The 14,999-nt window shown below is 43.4% G+C and overlaps 2 protein-coding genes and 1 long non-coding RNA gene across 8 annotated transcripts; 2 read left to right on the top strand and 1 right to left on the bottom strand.

Annotated features, from left to right (window-relative positions):
- The first annotated feature begins 629 nt into the window (after positions 1-629).
- On the top strand, positions 630-3,591 carry LOC120679214. Of its 5 annotated transcripts, XM_039960752.1 has the most exons (7): positions 638-991; positions 1,201-1,424; positions 1,472-1,535; positions 1,652-1,759; positions 2,079-2,720; positions 2,815-2,970; positions 3,060-3,591. In XM_039960752.1, the coding sequence occupies exons 2-7, from the start codon at positions 1,396-1,398 to the stop codon at positions 3,471-3,473; spliced, it is 1,413 nt and encodes a 470-aa protein (XP_039816686.1). In that variant the 5' UTR covers positions 638-991; positions 1,201-1,395; the 3' UTR covers positions 3,474-3,591. The 5 variants fall into 5 exon arrangements, with proteins under 5 accessions (XP_039816685.1, XP_039816686.1, XP_039816684.1 ...); XM_039960751.1 differs by having other exon boundaries at positions 630-991; positions 1,201-1,535; XM_039960750.1 differs by having other exon boundaries at positions 1,201-1,535; positions 3,076-3,591.
- A 3,994-nt stretch (positions 3,592-7,585) lies between these two features.
- On the top strand, positions 7,586-9,111 carry LOC120680221. Of its 2 annotated transcripts, XR_005677530.1 has the most exons (3): positions 7,586-8,206; positions 8,699-8,764; positions 8,935-9,111. It is a non-coding gene; the product is annotated as an uncharacterized LOC120680221 (long non-coding RNA). The 2 variants fall into 2 exon arrangements; XR_005677529.1 differs by having other exon boundaries at positions 7,614-8,764.
- A 4,194-nt stretch (positions 9,112-13,305) lies between these two features.
- Positions 13,306-14,056, bottom strand: LOC120680153 (histone H2B.1-like). Its single transcript, XM_039961774.1, has one exon. It carries the CDS (start codon positions 13,955-13,957, stop codon positions 13,556-13,558), a length of 402 nt encoding a protein of 133 aa, XP_039817708.1. The 5' UTR covers positions 13,958-14,056; the 3' UTR covers positions 13,306-13,555.
- Positions 14,057-14,999: the final 943 nt, after the last annotated feature.

The following is a 14,999-nucleotide window of genomic DNA, read 5'->3' as shown; positions in this document are numbered from 1 at the left end:
GTGTTTCTTCTGGGAATGGACGGGTTGGCGTGAGTTGTTTTTGAAAAGTGTCCGGCAGTTGTACCGTGTGCTACGGCGGATGAGGAGTCCGGTAGCAACTTAAAACTTGAATCCTGTGTGGATCAACACTACGTGTTACTCGGTACAAGAAAACTTGCTTTGAAAATCTTTTCTTTCAAATGAACCCCTGCATAAAAACTAGCTTTCCGCAAATTAAGCTCTAGCCTTATCCTTGATTTACCCTGTGTATTATATTCTGTTTATACCCATCCGTGGGTGTGGTTGCTGAGTACGTTTGTACTCACCCCACTCTTAATTTTTATAGAGGAAGATCCCGACTTCATTCCTGAAGACGTTGAGTAGAGGTTACGTCCTGCACCCAACCTTGCCTGTGGATAGGGTCACTCGCAGAAAGTTTCGTATGGCGCAAGACTCTGATGACCCCCTCTTCGTAGTTAATATCGTTGTGTGGGTATTAGTTGTTATTCTCGCGATAGTGGCACTTCACTGCGTACTTCCGCGTAGAGTTGTACGGTGATGTACTATCTGATGTAATAAAAGTATTATCAGCTTCCTGGGACTGATATTGTATGGCTTTTTTTAAGTCTCGTGGGACGCTTCACTGGGCCATCGCAGCCGACGCCCACACTCCCCTCCACGAAGTCGCTGCCGTCAACCCCCCACCACCACGCCGCCGCCGCCCACCCACCGGCGGATTCTGCCACGCCCACCTCCCCACCACGCCGCCGCCGCCGGTCCCGTGGAAGAGAAGGTCCAGCCGCCAGCGCCGCCATTGAGGATCCGCCGGGCTTGCGCACCTACCCGTTCCCCGCGTGACCAACCCCACACCCACTCCTAGATGCGGTTCTCTTGATTCCCCACCAAACAGCGCTCGATCCGCGGCCATGGCAGAACCGGCAGGCGCAGCATCCGCCCTCTCCGGGGCTTCACCGGCGCAATCGTTGGAGGCAACTCTACAGACGAGTTCCAGGTGAGTACAATCGTCCACATCGTCGTTTTTTTGGAATAATACAGCCCAATTGCTTTGTACGTCCTGCCCAGATTCACACATTTACGATCCTACACATGCCGTTTACAGTTTCATAGTAGACTTTTTACTGCCCATACATTCCATACATCTTCCACTACCGGTGCACATGTATTAGTTTTAACACCACCAGTATGTTACTCCGATATCAGGTATAATGGTGCTCATGGAACCGGATTGGGCACCACTGCGGCGAGCCGGCGAACCCTACATGTGCTGGAGAAAAAGTCCAGGTGCCAACCATTTCGGCATCGCCGGCAGGCATCGTAGGAGACGACGGCAAGGTGAATGCAGCAAACCAGAACGGATGCTCACCATCCCCACCGCAAGCAGAAAGCCGTGCAGAAATGATAGACACCCATCGCTTGCACCTGTCAATACAGTCACGCCAAAGCGAAGCAAGGCACAACACGCCGACGGGATAGATAATACAGTCCGTCGATCGCCGAGGCTCACCACCGTGCAAGCAGCAGATGATGATGATGATGTGAGCATGACTTTTCCTATCACGACCACCACCCAATTTTTTCCATGCTAATTCAATTCATTATCCCTATCTACACACGCCAAACTATGAAGAAACTGTTCTGCTTTGTTTTCCAGGTTTTCCAACCCGTTAAGGCACGCCCCAGGATCAAAATCGCTGCGCACAAGCACGCGGCGGGCGCACCCCTGAAGCGGCAATTGTTATCAACAATTCAGGAGTCAGAGGTTTGTTCACACCCCCCACCCCCCCATCCACTCGTCCAAGCATGAGTCGAAATCCTATTTCCGCACCAAACAAAAAACACATCTTGATACAATTCCGACACCCTGCAGGTTTCTTAATTTTTTGTCGAATCTATTTTCCATCTCAGTGTACGTTAGTTAGTTCCTGGATAATTAAGAGACGCATGGAGCTGGAGCTGCTGGAGTAGCTACTACAATCTTAATTAATTATATATTCTCTTTGCCGATTTTCCATGTCCAGTATTCTTCCATGTCAGATCAGTTTTTTGGAGAACATTATATATATTCCGACACCCTGCAGGAGCTTGAACCAAAACCTGGAAAGACATGCTGCCGCTGCAACCCAAAAGATGTAATTGATGTTATCAATTTGATGTCTGGCCCACAGAAGGAGAAGATACGTGATCTTGGATGGGGTAAGATACTAGATATCACCATTGATGCTGTCAAGAGCAGGGAACTCTTTAAGTGGCTGCTCACGAAGGTTGATGTGCTCAGCATGGAGATCCGTGTCCCCCCGCACACTATCCTGCCAATCACGAAACATGCAGTCCACATTGTCCTCGGCGTCCCAACTGGCACAAGGCCCCCACCCGACCATTCATACAAAGAAGTGAACGAGGAAAAAGCCCGGCTGGCCACGGCGCTTGGTTGCCAAGGAAACACGATCACAATTGCCCATCTTAAATCAAAACAGAGTGAACACAAGGTGGATGACCTTTCGATCAGATGTTTCTTTCTTTTACTCTTCAACAGACTGCTATTTTCCACATCTGCTTTCGACATAAGCAACACAGAGGTCAAATATACAATGGACTGGGATTCCTTCGACCAGGTTGATTGGCAACAGATAATGGTGAATGACATCCGTGATGCAGCCAAGCAATGGATGGGGCGCAAATCTGATAATCCCTCTTTTAGTTCCTGCCCGCCATTCCTGATTGTAAGTAGCCTCACTGCACTCCAGTCCCAAAATTCATTTTTTTTCCCTCGGTATGCCCCACTGACACATATGTTTTTGCTTTTTACTCCCGCAGATCTACTATCTCGACAACCTTCTACACAAGGCAAATAACGAAAACCGCATGATCACCCCGAGGGCAGCTACATTCACCAAGGAGAAAGTAGGGGCACTCATGCTCGCAGATCTCTGGAAGGATGAGTGGGGAAACACCCATTATGGAGCTCTTCCAGTAAGTAAATTTCACACAAACACACTACTTCCAGCACCACATTCCATTGTTAGTCTACTCCTAATTCATGCAGTAACCCCTTATTGCAGAAAAAAAACCAAACAGGGTCAGCTTATGAGACACAGCCGACTACGCATGCCGGACCGAGCACATCATTGGCATTACCCAGTTTTGACATTCCTGTCCTCAGAAATTTACTGCAGGGTCACACCGGCGTCATATCTGGAAATGCACAGACCCGAATCACCGACCTTGCAGCTGCATTTGACAAAGACATGCGCCAACTCAACCAATCTATATCTAAAAGGATGCATAAATTCGCTGACGACATTACATCCCTGCTTTCCGACGTGCCGGGCTCCACTGCACTAGATGAAACACGACAAGGGCATCACAATCAGTGCAACACCGTGGGCGAAGAGCTCCAACGCAACGCCAATGTGGATGAGAGTACAATCTCCCTCCCATCTTACTTGTTACGAGTTATTGATTCCATAGCATAAGTTCTCATAGCTGCAACACACTGTGCATAAGACACTCGTCTGATTGTGTTTTACGGCTTACTGGAATCGCTGGATGCAAGACTTATCTTCCTTTCAATGCTCCAAGACCATCGAATCACTCCTTTTTACTTCCGCGCGCTCTAATTTATACTCCAGCGGTATACGTGCAAGGCGGCCCATAATACACACATATCGCCAACAACAGAGAACCTGTAACCTAGACCTTTTACTTACACATCTTTGAGTTTATACTCCATTAGCACAATTACATCCTATTCAGAAAGCATTGTACCGCTCATGGTGCCATTTTTCCATCGTCGTTCAAGGGGTTCTCAAATCACAGGACAGGGGGAAAAATAATTTTAGACCCTCCATTTTTGCGTCCATGCAAGATTGTGACCCATAATCACACTTCCTCAGTTCATTTCATCTCAAAGGCTGCTCGTCGTAGTATTTCACTCCAACAGTGCAACTACCACCTGAACCCCTTTTCTTTCGATTTTCTGGCTCGTGATTGCAGGCAAGGTTAGCTACAGATGCACCCACACGACCTACATAATTCAGACGTACCTTTTTTACTTACCCATAAAATTGTTTATATCAAAACACTACTTTTTACTTTCACACAATCTAATTATACTACATGGTTACGCGGGCAAGGTAGCCCACAAGACATATACGCTTGGAACAACATTTTTTTTGGATGCCAAGACACGCACCTAAGTGCAACCTAGACTTTTACTTTTGCAGAAACCGGTTTTTACTCACTATTCACATCTACTTAAAATTCGAAAGGTAATCAAACACTAATGGCGCCATATTAATTGGTCAACCAATGCTCAGAAAGTATGCAAAAGAATGAAACTGTAGTAAATACCATTGTCCCGTGCCAAATCCACACCAATTTGAACAGACCCACCATAATATACATTAAATGCGTACTCAATACTGCATTTTACTCACATCTAAACAAACCACCGTAAATACATCTCACCGGAGGGGAGGCGGCGCTCCGCCGGGGTGTTGAATAATATTCAACACCCGGGGTGCTAAATAGACGGGTCCTATATATATATATATATATATATATACACACACACACATATATATATATACATATATATACATATATACACACATATATACATATATATACATATACATACATATACATATATATATATACATATATATATACATATATATGCACGTATATATATATATGTATGTATATATGTGTATATATATGTATATATATGTATATATATATATGTATATATGTATATATATGTATATATATATGTATATATATGTGTATATATATATGGTAAAGACTTCATTGTAGCCGGCCGTAAATTTGTTCACCTGCACGGCCGCCTGTCTTTCATCCACACGACATGTTCATAAAGGAGGGCGGCTCCCACTCACCCACAGGCCGTCAGGCATCAGCACCATCCCCGACCCATCATCCACCCACCAACAGCTCCTACCCTTGCTTGCCATAAAAAAAACAGCTCCCACCCAACGCGGCTCCCCCTCGAGGCGGGGCAGGGCGTGCTACCCACCACCTGCGCCCTCCTTTCCCGGCCATCTACGGCCGCCGCCGCAGTAGGTCGCTGGCGGCTGCCAACACCCCCCGTCTCTCTAACCCATCCCCCCTCTCTACCTCCCACTGTACCCTGCAAACCCTAGGTTCCCTGCCGCCATGGATGGTAGCTGGTCTCCGGTCTTCGTCAGCTCACCTAACGACTCCTCCCCTACCCGGATCTGTGCGCTCAAGAGTCGTGGTCATCTTCCCTGCCCGCACCCCCACCCCTGGCCACGCGCGCTTCCTGGGGGCGGCTCGACTGGGCCTAGCTCCGCTGCGCTGCTTCCGCGGCGTCATCTTTGACAAGGACAATACGCTCATGCCCCTGTGTTCTCACCGCCACGTTCGACCAGTGCCGCACGGTGTTCTCGTCCGGCGCCATCGCCATCTACAACAACTTCACAGGTTTGGCTGTTCCCATGAGCCGTTCGATTGGGGGAAATGCTACATGTTGATGTAATTGAACTGTTGATGGGCGGGCGCAAGGATGAAGGAGTACGATCCGGATGGTGTGGATGCGACGAGGTGAGGCGGCCATGGAGGGTGTTCATGTGATCAGGCATGACAAGTGCAGACTCACTGTCACACGACCAATAGTCTTAATAGTTCATACAATCATAACTGATCATACTAATTTGGTTCGATTTATTGGTTAATCCACATTAATTCTGGTATTGTGTGGAAATGGGTTTGTTCATGGTAATGACTTAATGGGTACATTGCAAACTGTAGGAGTCTGATATTTGCATTATTTATGGAACTTGTTAATATCTTTTGCAATATAGATTTCATCATTAACCCACTGTTTAGCCTCGTTACTTTATTCGATAGTTTCATTTTGTATGGAGATATTGGGCACTGAAATTCACCTCACAATTTGTTTAACGTTTCTTCTGTAATTGGATTTAACTATATGTAGAGAATATAATGCATCTATGCATTCTTTTTCACATCATCATAAGCATTTCAGTACTTTGCAATAGGCATTTTTGTCAAAATAAGGAAGCATTTTCAGTACTTTACTATAGAGAATTATATCAATTACTAGAAGCATTTTAACTAAAAAAATACTAGATGCATTTCAGTACTTTCCAGCAGGCAAATACATCAAATATGAGAAACATTTCAGTACTTTCCAGTAGGCAAATACATCAATTCATCAAATACTAGAAGCATTTTTAGAACTAGGTAATAATATTGGTAGGAATTGGACAATAATATTGTTCTGCTATCTATGCCGTGTCATCAGTTAACGCAATATGTCTGAAAACAAATGTACTCTGACATTTTTATATGTTCATACATTTTCCATGTGGTGGGTTCTGAATTAAGCAATAAGCCAATAACACCTTCTAAGTTCAGGCAAATTCATGCATTTTTATTAGGCAACTTCATTGAATATTCTTACACCTTTTTTTACTATCATTGTAGTATGTGGTCCCGAATTAGGCAATAACACTTTTAGCATAAGACAAATTCATATATTTCATTGGGCAAATTTATTGGATCATTTTTTCGTCTAAAGCATTTCCTGATTTTTTTTAATTTTTGTTCAAAGTTCCAACTTCTGAAGAAAGACAATCCCCATTTGATATTGGTCTGCTCTTTTTGTCTGCATTTGCCATAATTTCTCTTCTCTGCTTCATGCAGATAGGGATAACATGAGCTCCGTCACCTCTTCTTCGATTGGGTCGGCATAGCAGCGGTAGCGGTAGCAGTTGTTTAGCCACTGCACCAGCAGCAGCGTCTTTCATCTAGTATCGAAATTGAATATGCATTGCTTGTCTTTGACTGTCAGTACTACATAATAGACATTAGTCTACCTTATCTTTCTATGTAGAATAGATACCTGCCCCTGCAATTGGAAAACATTTTGATTCATTGCTCTCTGTTTATGATTCATCGGTTCCCTCCTTACTTCAGTTTGTCGTGTATCATGCTTAATCATCGTTCATATCAGCCCCTAGAACACTGAATTTTACCCTGGTTTTATCCTGGATGTGCAATGATCTGGTTTGGTCATGTTCTAGGAGTATTATCATATCTGAGATGACCGAATTATCAAAGCCAAAGTCACACGAGAGGCCAATTCTATTTATTATACATGCAGAAATTGAAAATAATTTTTTGGTTGCTTTGGTTTGGTGAAGGGGAAGTCAATTTCTCTAGCATTTTCTTGGCTATAATTTTTTTAGTTTACAGTTAAATGGTAGGTTGTATTCCTTCCACAACTATAGCTTCGCTCTCTAGCATTTTCTTATTATTTATTAAGCAATTTACATATCTTGCATGAGCAGTTTGTATCCATTTAGTTGTGTGCTAACTATAATTTGTTCTAAAAGGAGCTAATTAGCACATTTTTGTCTTTTTGCTATCAATCATTTGTAGGCCAGTTATGCAAAAACAACATGCAAATTATTCATTCTATGATAGCATTTTTTATTTTCAGCATATGTCTGACAATTGCTAGCAATAATATAGATATAGTTGTATATTGGATAGGTTTAAATTTTACACTTTGTTCCTTTTTTGATTTTTAGCATAGGTTTTGATGGTTGCTGGCAGGAGATTCAGTCTTTTTTCCTGCAGGAAGATAGTTCTGTCTGAGAAATATGATTTCAGAAATCTCCAGGATGAGCTGCAATTGTGTGCACTGATCCTTTCCTACTCACCAAAGGATGAAAGTACATGGAGCCATAGATACACCTTGTGTACTTCTTCAAAGAATTAAACCAGCGTGCCTGTGAAACTCTTTCAGATAAAAGGGTTGTATCCTCTACCTATCTATTTGGAGCTGGTTTCACTTCGCACCAAATTTTCATGTTGATTTGTAATAACAATAAAATCATGTAGAGTTTAAAGTTATTTTTTGCTGCAGGAGCTGGGTGTTAAAACATGCAGGAATTGGGTGTTAAAACAAGTTGCAGAGCAACATCAAGATATGTCAGAGCTCGTAGAGAAGGAATCGGTATTGGTGAAAGATACTTACGAATTCTTGCTCATTCAAATTGTTAACAGTGTCAACTTGTCTAAGCTCAAGCTCATCAACTTTGTAACAGCATTATGTTTGATTGAGTAGCAGCAGCGGCAGGAGTTGTTTTGTCGTGGCAACAACAACAATGGCTATCATCATCAGCTTCGGTAGGTAAGCAGATTAGCACTCAGCAAGGTTTCAGATGTCAGGTTTATGGATTTTATTTTTCATGCTATATTGATGCTACTGCTAGTTCCATTATTCAGTCACTGGTTGCTTGCTTTGTTCGGTCAATTGAGTAGTTCATTAGTTTATTTACTAAAATGAATTTTAGCTCATGTGCTTTTGTTCATCTCATTTGACCTGCATAGTAGTTTTTCTAGCATCATTCGCAGATGAAGGCAACTGCAGCTAAACTTTTATCAAGAGAAATTAAACAATGATGAGATGAGAAGACTACTTTTTATGTCGATGTTTTCTATGAAGTAAAATGCTAGTTTTGCAGGCATTTCATCTCGATTTTGCCCTATTTTGATGAAGAAACAATGTTGTTTTGAAGTAAACCATTTTTGATTGGATTTTATCTACAATTTACTGAAGTTTCACCTCTCCGCTCGAGGGTGACAGGAATAACATCTCAATTCCTCTTGTTTGATTGAGTAGCAGCAGCGGCAGGAGTTGTTTTATCGTGGCAACAACAACAATGGCTATCATCATCAGCTTGGGTAGGTAAGCAGATGAGCACTCAGCAAGGTTTCAGATGTCAGGTTTATGGATTTTATTTTTCACGCTATAGTGATGCTACTGCTAGTTCCATTATTTAATCATTGGTTGCTTGCTTTGGTTGGTCAGTTAAGTAGTTCATTAGTTTATTCACTAAAATGATTTTGTCTATGAAGTAAAATGCTACTTCTATGTGCGTGGATAAGAGGAGCAATTAAAGAATGAGGAGATGAGAAGAACTACTTTACGCAGATGTTCTGTCCTTGAAGCAAAATGCAACTTTTGTTGGGATTTCATCTCGATATGCCCTGTTTTGGTGAAGAAACAAATGTTGTTTTGAATCATGGTCATTATTTGCTTGTACATTTATTGTAAATTGCTTATGAGTTATTATAATATGCTTTCAACTTTTAATAAAAATGCTTGTCACTGTAAAGAGATCGAAATATATTGAAGTGAGATCTTGTTTTAAAGTTTTTGCCAAGGTGAACGCAATGGTACAATTAGATTTGAATTTGGTTGCTCAATTGTAAAACTACGCATTTTTTCAACTTGAGACTTGTTTCTTCGGTAGGAATCTTGTGTGGGCCCACTGCACACCATGGAGCGATGTGTGCTTGCAAAAAAAGACGCCAATAGCAGATTTTGCCAGAAAAGGCAAGAAGCTAATAGTGGACGGTTCCACTTTCCAAAAATAGAGAGGCTGTAAGGGCAGACTAATTTACGGCTGGCCGTAAGTTAGCCACGTCATATATATATATATATATATATATATATATATATATATATATATATATTACTTGATGTGTATATATTTATTCTCTTGCAAACAAAGTTGGGTATTTCTGGGAACACCCAGAATCCAGCTGCCTCCGCCCTTAATGATCAGACGATCGGTAGTTTACCCTTTTGTGCACAGGAATGCAATACACAGCGCTTCCAGTATGCATGCCATGATATTGCTGTGGGCGCTCATGTGCCACCCGTACAACGACTACCGTACGTGTGCGCAGCATTTTATATATTATATTCTATTCCTGCAATATAATCCTTCTCTCAAAAATTAACTGCAGTTAATTTTTTTTATTTCAAAAAAAATAACTGCATGTAATTCGATCTAGCAAGCAAGCAAGTTAACCGTAATTGTTTGAGCGATTGATTAATTAACTGGTGAGCCTCAACTTTCGACCCGGTGGCAAGAGATCGATGTCGATCGCTTTTGGAGCCTCATCAACTTTTACCTTGCAAGGCAAAAAAATCTCTCCCTCCCTCTCCCCCCCCCTTCCCCGGTCAGTTGATTATTCTCAGAAACGCGACAACGAAAGAGGAAAGGCGTGGTGAGGAAGCGAGATCACCACGAGCGCGACGCTTGTCGCCGGCGGCGAGGTCATCGAACCAACTCCCGATTTGGACTCCACGCATCCATTGAATCCGGCACTGGAAAGGTCCATTTGGGTTGGCACAGGCTAGCTCGAAGCATGCGTATGATCATACGCGCCATTAATCATCCCAGTAGCTAGCAAGCAGCAGACTGAATGCATTTGGGGGCAGAGAAGCTCGAAATGACGGCGGGGATAAGTGCTCGATTGTGCAGGGAGTCGATTAATTGCCGTGGAGAGGCTCGCTTGATTCGGCTCCATTTGAGTGGTCACGAGGGGGGGGGGGGGGGGGGGGGGGGGGGGCGTAGCTGCTACATAGATCGGGCCGGGGGCCGGCTGCATGTAGGCGAGCCAAATGCGTGGGCTCGCGTGTTCGTGCAAACAAACCCAATAATGCATGCATGCCAGCGTGCGAGGTAGGTTTTGAGGGTCAGCTGATGAAGCTGTTGGATTGATCTTGATCATATATAGGCTAGGTGTGAAATCATGTAGCAAATTGTGTGCTAAGCATGTCAAGATCAAATTGACTTGTACTCGTGACACCTAAACTCTAGGTGTTAGTGATCAAAGGCAAATTGGCAGGAACCATTGACAACTAATATCTAGTTGTCAGTAAGCAAAATCAATTTGGTTAAGTGCCCCCAATAATTTGAACTTGATCCAGTTCTTCCGGATAGCTTTTCCTGGTAATACTTTTCAACTGAAAGGCTCAAAGGAATATCACTATCCGCTTGAATAAGAACCATAAGTAAGGTCATCTGACATCTTAAATGCACCGTCAAAATTCAAAGAGTAAAGTTTATTTTCTACCATCGAACTATTGACTGTGTTCGGATTTGGCATTGTAACTCTAAAACCTGACATCCATAGTCACCCAATTGTCAAAACCGTTCATATTTGACCATCAGACGGTTTTGGTAGGTAATTTTGCGTCTATGGACGCCACGTGGTGTGAGGCCCACCTGCCAGCCTTCCTCTCTCTCTTTCTTCTCTCCTCTCCCTCTCTCCCTTCCCCTGCACCGGCCGCCGCTCTCTCCTCTCTCGTCTCTCTTCTCTCCCTCTCCTCACTCTCCAGCACCGTCAATGTGTGTCGCCGAACCACCGCCCACTCCCCGGGCGCACCATGGCGCCGCAGCCTCATCGAGTTCCTCCGCGCCTTCGAGCAACACCACCGCTGCTGCTGTGGCACCCCCTCCTCGGACCCGTCATCCCTGCGGCAGAGAGAAAGGTTGATAGGTGGGCCCACCACCATGTGGCGTCCACGCCAGCAAAACTACGTATCAAAACCGTCTGATAGCCAATGAAAATATGCGATTTTGAGAGTTGGGTGCTGATGTCGGATTTTAGAGTTGCATTGTCAAAATCGGACGTAGTCGATAGTTCGATGGTCAAAAATGAACTTTACTCAAATCAAAATTATATTTGCCGGAAACTCCCAATTTCTTGCTATCATAACTTGGATCCAGCATGTTAATGTCTAACAAACAGCCAAGGGGTTGGTTCATAAGTTTCGACTGCAGGGGCGTGTTAGACTGCTACTGTGACGGCTATGTATGAATGGGTTCTCCCCCATACTCTAACCCAGTTTACTGTGTCATTAGTGTGAGTTATGGTGTTCACATCTTAGAACCCTTCGGGCCCCTTAGAGTGTTCACACCCCAGACCTCTTGGCCCTGTTCTTTTTATATATGTAATCACCTTGTAATCCTAAATCCATCAAGTCAATAAGTACGCCTAGGTTTCTAAACCAGGCCCTCCCTTCCGCTGTGATGTGGATTTGTTTTCATGGTTGTTATTTATGCTATAGGTTTGGTGACATTCTCCTGCTGACTGCTGTGATGTGGATTTGTTTTACGCCTCACATTTCGGCATTTGGAAAAAAAAGAGAGCAAGATCTACTCGCTCAACTTTACAACAAGGAAAATCTTGTCAGGTTTAGGCAACCAAGACATGCATTCAGTTCAGTTATGTTGTTATAAGGCCAGTCTCAGTGGGGAGTGTCATCGCACGGTTACCTAAACTGTAAACTAGGTAACCGAGCCGGAGCAGCGTCATGGTGATGACACTCCTCGCACATTCCATGACACTCCCCCTTCTTTCTCTTATGCCACATCAGCAAATTTAATGTTCATGACACTATCATGACCCTCCAACTGAGATTGGCCTAAAGGTGAATTCAGCTGTTTGTTGCCGTTTGGACAGTTTTATGGGAGCGCTTGATGTGTGAATAAAGGATGTCGAGCAATTTTCACAGATAGTGATATTTGTGCCTTCAATTCAATTTAGATAAGTTGAAGTTTAAATCTACAACCAACACGTGTACAGTTGTATTGCTGTGGGACTCGTGTTTCATTTTTCGTGCCTGGAGGCTTCCATTTTTAATAATTTTTTGGAGAAAAATTCTTTTTTAATATCATTTGAAATGATTTGTTTTCATCTCTTTTAGATATTTTTTATGATTTTGGAGAAAGTGGAGTGCTGTGCTGGATCCGAATTAAAATGGGCCAGACCGTCCCAACTACTACTCTTCGCGATCTACATTTTAAATGGGCTATTTTCTTATCTAGCGAGTGGCTGACGCCCATAATCTCCAACTTTCCCCCCATCAAGACTAGCCTTAAAAATCTTTACGGCCTAGTTTGGAAACTCAAATCCCCTTAGGTTTCCTGACATTTCCCAAGATGAGCAATCTATAGGATGCCATTTGAATAAGACATTTAGTTATAGATGGGAGGTTCCAAATTAGCTCCCCCTGGGTTTAGCTCCCCCTTGCTTCCAAATTAGGCTTATAGGGCATTTTCAAATTCGCGCCCCGCGAAAGCAATTACCATCTTTTGGAAATTTCCCAACCAAACTTTTAGGGGCATCAATTCGAAATCAAATTATTCAAAGAACATAATTTGCTAATATCAGTGGGGCAGGAGGATGAACGTCATTGCTAAAGATAGACATGAACTTTAATAACGCTGCCAAAATGTTCAAAATTATAAAGTCGCGAAATGTTGCTATTCCCCTCTCAAGTTCCGTAAATTTAGTCCTCAATTTCACAACCATAACCCCAGGAGGTGAAGTGTTATGACCTCGAGCGAGACATGTAGATCGTAGCATCAGAATGAAATCCAGACATCAATTAAGGTTGAATTTCACATAAATTTGCAATAATTACTTGCAAGGATGAACCATACTATTCAGGAACATGACACCAGAATCACAAAAGCACACACACAGCCTTATTACATCATTCAGTAGACCAACTACTGGAGATAGATTGATGAGACCAGGGCAACTTCCGCCACTGCAGCACCTAGTACAGAGAATTTTTTAGATAATGAAAAAACTTCCAGCATGACACCCCTCAAGAGAGGCTCCTAGTACAGAGCTAAACACGATAGAGACGAAAACAATGCAACCGCATCACCTAAGAGGTGGTGAACTTGGTGACAGCCTTGGTGCCCTCGGAGACAGCGTGCTTGGCGAGCTCGCCGGGGAGGATGAGGCAAACCGAGGTCTGGATATCGCGGGAGGTGATGGTGGATTTCTTGTTGTACCGTGCAAGCTTGGCCGCCTCCGCCACTATTTTCTCGAAAAGATCATTGATGAACGAGTTCATGATGGACATAGCCTTGGAGGAGATTCCCATGTTGGGGTGGACCTGCTTGAGCACCTTAAAGATGTATATCTTGTACATCTCCAAACTCTTGTTCACCTTCTTCTTGCACATCTTGTCGTCGTTCTTGCTGGCAGACTTGCCGGCCGGCAGCCTCTTCTCAGCATTAGGCTTCTTCCCCACCAGGGTCTTCTCCGCCTTCTCAGTTGCCATCTCCTCCTCAGTGAGCTTCTTCTCGATCGGCCTTGGGTGCCTTCGGGATCAGGTGGGTTGGCTTCTCGACTATCTTTGGGATCAAGGGGATTAGGGGAGGCTTTGGGGATTTGGATCTGCCTGATGAAGAGGAAGGCAGGATGGGGGTGTGGCTTTATAAAGGTTGAGAGGTGGGCCGCGATTGGTGGGAGATGCGAGCCACGGATCAGTGACGTGGATGGGTTAGATGGTTTTGGTTGCGCTCCACCGTTCTAGAGGAAAAACAAGATGGAGATCGATGCGGATCGCTAACGTGGCACGAGAGATAGGGGAGAAGGAGGATTTTTTAGACGTCGCGGATTAGTGATGTGGCACTATAAGGCGGCCCGACCAGTTGGTGGGCCAGGAGATTTGGCATGACGGGTGTTTGACTTTGTCTGTTTTTCGTTTGGTGCCTATGTGGGAACCATTAGGCGACACAACACTCAGTTGGAGAACCGAATGCTAAATTTGGTAAGACCGGCCACATGATGTCGATGAAATCGTGATACGGTGTATATATTAACATTAATTTCAACTTATAATTATTGCTGATAAAGGATAGATGTGGGGTACACCACGATGATTTCTTATGCCAACTAATTAGCTATTGTGATATGTAATCTCCTTTTAAAGTAATTGCATGGAATGTTGTTCTAGTTCAATTTATCAAGTTTTTTAATCAATTAGTGACTCAAAATGATTAAGACTCACATACCTACCAGTGATACATTACAAATAGACAAGGAATGGGGGCGGACCACGATGGATTTTTCTTGTTTCCATAATGTTCACAAACCCAAATAGATGATGTATATTTTTGGTGAGTGTACATAGCTTTAGGTACTTTCGTACTTTTATGCAAAACAGTGACGATACATAGTTAGATTCAGGATTTCCTCTCGGGGCATCTCCAACTCATACTTTACTAGTGCTTAGCAAAAGGAAACAATATTTCACATGGGATCCATGAGGTGCTAGAAACCAATTCTAGTTTAGACATCAATGCTTAGCAGATGTTAGC

Source organism: Panicum virgatum, chromosome 6N, assembly GCF_016808335.1.
Source record: "Panicum virgatum strain AP13 chromosome 6N, P.virgatum_v5, whole genome shotgun sequence".
In the NCBI taxonomy this organism is placed as follows: domain Eukaryota; kingdom Viridiplantae; phylum Streptophyta; class Magnoliopsida; order Poales; family Poaceae; genus Panicum; species Panicum virgatum.
The sequence above is the reverse complement of the archived record's forward strand: the minus strand, read 5'-3'. Positions and strand labels throughout refer to the sequence as shown.